At 42.2% G+C, this 5,689-nt stretch overlaps 1 protein-coding gene across 1 annotated transcript; it reads left to right on the top strand.

Annotated features, from left to right (window-relative positions):
• Window positions 1-2,430: 2,430 nt before the first annotated feature.
• On the top strand, window positions 2,431-5,050 carry socs1a (suppressor of cytokine signaling 1a). Its single transcript, XM_061700723.1, has 2 exons — window positions 2,431-2,510; window positions 3,800-5,050. Exon 2 carries the CDS (start codon window positions 3,851-3,853, stop codon window positions 4,469-4,471), a length of 621 nt encoding a protein of 206 aa, XP_061556707.1. The 5' UTR covers window positions 2,431-2,510; window positions 3,800-3,850; the 3' UTR covers window positions 4,472-5,050.
• The last annotated feature ends 639 nt before the right edge of the window (window positions 5,051-5,689 follow it).

The following is a 5,689-nucleotide window of genomic DNA, read 5'->3' as shown; positions in this document are numbered from 1 at the left end:
TGCTTTGTTTGCTCTGCCGATGTCTGTCTGTACATTGAACCATCGAGTTTTAACGACTTGTTAAACATTGTTTCACAATTGAATGAGATCATAAATGTATTCCAACTGCAAAATACTCCCAGAGATCTTCATTAGGCCTGCATATTCTATGTGAAAATACAAATATAATAATGCTCAATTATTAATGACACTGTCAGAGAGCTATTTAAGTTACAATACTGTATATCTATTAATGTGCAGTCATATTGTGACATGCATCAAAAAATTTAATGGAGCTAACAAAGCTCAGTAGGATGCAGTGCAAAAATGTTGATATAAATCATGTATGGATCATATTAGATGCTGGTGTGCCTTATGCGATGGTCAATGTCAATCAATGCATGCAGTCACTGATTTCTTTATAGTTTTTTATATGCATGCATTGGACGTATTCTCTGCAGTGTTTTGAACACATAACCCACAACAGGTCATGTGTGCACATGCTCCGTGAACAGAATGAGCACACACACTCTCCTGTGTCGCTCCCCATTTCATAGAAATGAAACTTAAGGAATAAACAAGCAAGTAATTCGAATACATGGCAAAGACAGCCTGGCAAAACATCCGGCGTCGCACTGTTTCAAATTACTGATTACAGCAGACTTGTAAAACCTTCTTCCCCTCCCTTCTGCTGTATGACTGCAGGGCTTTGAGACTAGCTCTATATAATAAATAAGATTATCCATCAAGATGTGACTTGAGCTCAAACCTTCTCAGTCATTTACAAGGAAAAACTGTAACTTTCCTTGCAAAAGAAGGATAGTGGAAATAAATGTTAGTTGTTGACTTTTGCCTTTTTTTACACTGAATTCCAATCCCCATGCATCCCACCCATTTTTTTTTAAATCCAGGAATCAAACCTGTGCTGTTTGCATGAAAGGCAGCAGCATGTACTTCACGACCAGTGTTAAAAATAAGTTAATGGTGTGTAAAGAAAGATAACATTGTTAGCTTATTTTTGCAGGATTCAACCAGTTGATCTTTAACCTCAGACCTTGGCCATATGAAGTTGTACACATCAAGGGGCGTTTCTAGACCTCTTCGGGGCATTGGCAAGAATGGGCATGGAGGCCCTCCATAAAACAAAAACCAGGGCAATGGCTAAGAAAATATATCTTTTTTTAAAATAATTTACATATGTAAAATGAATTACAAATAACTTCCAAAAAGCCAGCTAGTAGGGAATTCGGAATCAGCCTTGACATTGCAGTGTCTACGAGGTTTCTAGTTGTTTCATTGGCATGGAAAGATATCAGCCGTCTCTCTCTCCGGGTCGACTGGTTAAGCACAACTGCCTCACAGTTCTGAGGTCTGGGGTTCAAATCCCACCCCCACCTGTGTGGAGTTTGCATGTTCTCCCCGTTACTGCGTGGGTTTTCTCCGGGCACTCTGGTTTCCTCCCACATCCCAAAAAGATGCGTGATAGGTTGATTGAAGACTCTAAATTGCCCTTAGGTGTCAATGTCTGCGCGAATGGTTGTTTGTTTATATGTGACCTGCGATTGGCTGGCGACCAGTTCGGGGTGTACCCTGCCGCTCGCCCGAAGATAGCTGGGATAGACTCCAGCACGCCCGCGACCATAGTGAGGATAAAGCGGTACGGAAAATTGATGGATGCTTGTGGAATGTAAGGAATAAAAAAAAATCCATCCAACCATCCATTTTCTGAGCCGCTTCTCCTCACTAGGGTCGCGGGCGTGCTGGAGCCTACCCCAGCTGTCATCGAGCAGGAGGCGGGGTACACCCTGAACTGGTTGCCAGCCAATTACAGGGCACATAGAAACAAACAACCATTTGCACTCACAGTCATGCCTACGGGCAATTTAGAGTCTCCAATTAATGCATGTTTTTGGGATGGGGGAGGAAACCGGAGTGCCCGGAGAAAACCCACGCAGGCACGGGGAGAACATGCAAACTCCACACAGGCGGGGACGGGGATTGAACCCCGCACCTCAGAACTGTGAGGATGACGCTCTAACCAGTCGCCCACCGTGCTGCCGCTGCTGAAATATAATAATTGTAAATGTAATAATTCTGCATTCGAGGAGCATATAGGTTAATTTCAATTATGTTAACAAAAGAGGGATGCAGTTGACATAATTACAGAAATAGGGAGTAAATAATTAATACGTTTATTAATGGTGGCCTTAAGCACAAACATTTACATGTATGACTATTCATCCATTTTAAAAAAACGTCACCTTCCTCTCAATTAAACGTGCAGGTGTCATGCGACGTTTGTGGCTGAAACTCTTCCAATAAGCACGCAGCCTGACGCGAAACGATAGAGGAGTTTCACTTTCGTTTCTGAGTCGTTCGCCTTGTTATTCGTGGGCTGGGCTTCGCAAGGCAGCGGATTTATAAATAGGCAAGCGGCGTCTTCGCAAGGCAGTTAGCCGTGTTTGAGCTGAGAGAGACAGAGACGTAATTGTGCCTAGACTGGATTGCACGTTTGGAATTTAAACAAAACGGTAAGACTTCTCATGCTGGATATCTATTCGCTTTTTTTTTTTTTTTTACACTTGGAGAGCCACATTGTGAGCGCGTCAAATGGAAGATAGAACAGACCGTTGCTTTGAAGCATTCCAGCTGTGAACGTGAATTAGGGGAGGGGGCATAACACCCAACTTCAAAGTATCTTGTTAAAAGTGATTCGTATTTATATAGCACTTCAGAGGGGACTCACAAAGTGCTTCACGCGGTTTAACATACAGAATCACAACCATTTTTCACTAAACAGTTTCAACACAAACGATCTGGAATGCCTGCCTAAACAAATGCAGCTCATAATGCACACAGTGTGTGTTAAGTATACTTTATTGATCAAAAGACCATTGACAGATTAAAAAAAAAAAAAAGACAAGAGTAATGTACCAATTTATAATGTAGCTGTGGAATTGAGAACATTTAGCAATTAAGGGCCATAGAAACAAACGACTCAATTTAACGCACATACAGTGTTAAAAGATTGGGGATTTGCTTAATTTTGGACACTTCATTCAGTGTATTGAGTTACATGGGAGGGCAACATACTTGAAACATATTTCAGTATTTTATCGTAAGCTACAAACTTCGTCTCACTGCTGCACCATTTCAGGATAATGACTAAAATTAAGTTGTAGAACTGCACTGCATTATGGTCAGACCTAAATAAAAGTGGCCAAAATATAGAACAGTATTAGAAATGCTTTGCCACAAATATTAATGTTCAATTAATACAGCAAAATTGAGCATTATAGTCCTCTGTGCAGAAACTGCACAGGTGTGTCACAGGGAAATTATCCAATTAGACTTAATTGGTTTGAAAATTATTTCCTACGAATAATATATCTTTTTTCATTTATCTGTGACAGACAGAATTATTAAGTGTTCTTCCACTAAACCTGTGTATTCATCATTATTTAAGTTTGACCGTTTATCAGGTTGAATTATCTTTGGATCTGATTTGGTTGTGCAAGTGTACTGTATCAGTGTGGTACTGGTGATACGTGGGCTGCCTCTAGTGGTATGCAAAAGAATCACACAAATGGTTCAAGCTCTGCATAACATTAGTGGCTTAAATTTATTTTTTAAATCCAGAACAGTACAGTTCAGTTGTGTTTAACTAAGTACAATACTTTTGCATTGAATATTTTAGAGCTGTTTGTTTTTAAGTATTTATAGGTAAAATCTTTGAGAACCGCTGCTGTAGATCTTTGGTAATTCCGTGTGATTTGCGATTCGTGAGACTGTACTGACCTTTTTCTGATGTCTCTTTCAGGGTTCCATTGTGGTGGTCAGAAATGGGAGAGGGTTTGGGGCCTTCTGTAGGATGGTAGCAAACAGCGCGGCAGACGGCAAGCACAACTTGTCAGGCTCGTCGAGCTCCGAATCTTCCGAGTTGGAGCAACTTCAGCACCGGGCCGCACCGAAACCCAAGCTGAGGTCTGCGTCCACGCCATGCAGGTACCTGACCCACTTCCCCACATTCAACAGCAAGGAGGACTGCAGGATCATCACGGACACGGCGGCCAAGCTGGAGCTGAGTGGCTTCTACTGGGGCCCTCTGGGAGTGGACGAGGCCCACCAAATGCTGAAGGACGCCCCGCTGGGCAGCTACCTCATCCGGGACAGCCGACAGAAGGACGTCTTCTTCACACTGTCCTATCACGCCAAGAGCGGGCCAGTCAGCGTGCGCATCGACTACAAGCAGCAGAAATTCTCTCTCACAGGCAACGAGCGCACTTTCCCCACTCTCTTTGCCCTCTTGGAGCATTACACCCACTCCCCCAAGAGGAGCCTGAGGGTCCCATACAGGAAATGGGAGCCCACCCTGCAGGAGCTTTGCAGAAGGCGCATCATGGAGCTCTGCGGCGGAGGGAGGCAGGTTTTGGAGCTGCCCCTCACCAATGTCGCCCAAGGCTTCCTGTTGGAATTCCCTTACAAGTTATGACCTTGTTATGTGTTAGTTATACATTCACCGTTTCAGCAGGATGCTGCCACACGGTGGCCAAGTCTGGAACTGCACGGCTCTCCATTGAGTCCACTTGCACAAAATGTGTTCCATTCATGAGGACACATAAAGCGATTACCTCCAGAGATGGTGAGGTGGAAAAATACTACATATGTCATAAAAGGACCATAATAATAATAATAGTGTGCGCTTTCTTCAGCACTACTTGGAATATGGAGGTGTGGTGGAGAGTGCGCTTGAAAGCAGGCGCTGCCACGTGATTAAATTCTGTGGGACACTGCAATACTCTGTTATCCTAATGTTTACATCACACATGGATGGTACTGAATGTGCCACAGTACTTTAGAGCTACCCTCTAGTTCAGCTATGTCTGCCAGGCAGAGAGATACATTGGTCAAAAACTATTAATATTTTATATAAAAATGTGTTTTGAATTAAACAAACTGGAAGTACATGCTATGTCTTTTCTTTTTTCCTGTGGAGAAATGTTTAATAACAATCACACATTGTTGAAGGACAGGGAGGGTCACAATACAATCACCCCAAATGATTCATTTGCAGGCAAAGGGACAGGTGGGTGTGACTACTTTAGAAGTACTGAACTATGACACACACACTTACCAGAAATGGGAGCAGCAGTGACACAATGTGAGTATGTCTGAATTTATGAATGAAGGAGAAGTCAGATTGAAATCTCAGGAGGAAGTGGGAAATTTTGGGGGCTTGTGTCTGGAGACAACAAATGTCAAGATTCAATTTGAATAAGGGGATTTTGACTGTAAAAGGCTGAATTGAATACAATAAATGTGAAGAGGTGAAAAGCTTGACATATGTCTTATAGTATTATAAGTATTTAAACCAAATTGATTAGCATTCAAACATAAAAATTATGTCTGACTTGTCTGTGGAGAGTTGAGTCTAGACTTCAGTGTACATAACAGGGATTGGCAAACATAACAAAACATAGTTCACTGGTCATTACAAAGGCCACAGAAGAGACATCACCATGGACAATTGTGCAAAGTTCATCTGGGAATATTGTCCATACTCTCACAAATGTGGACCATTGATAGCAGATGGGATACACCAATGTGGACACGTTATTTTTACAATAAATTAATTTAGTGTCGCACTAAATTTCTTCAACATTCCACACAATACCTCAGTTTAAGTAAGCGTCACAAGGATTTACTATAG

This window comes from Phycodurus eques, chromosome 16 (genome assembly GCF_024500275.1).
Source record: "Phycodurus eques isolate BA_2022a chromosome 16, UOR_Pequ_1.1, whole genome shotgun sequence".
Taxonomy (NCBI): domain Eukaryota; kingdom Metazoa; phylum Chordata; class Actinopteri; order Syngnathiformes; family Syngnathidae; genus Phycodurus; species Phycodurus eques.
Note: the sequence above shows the minus strand (reverse complement) of the source record. Positions and strands in the feature narration are given on the sequence as shown.

Excerpts from the sequence above, each read along its gene's own strand:
- socs1a (XM_061700723.1), top strand. The coding sequence starts at position 3,851 with ATGGTAGCAAACAGCGCGGCAGACGGCAAGCACAACTTGTCAGGCTCG.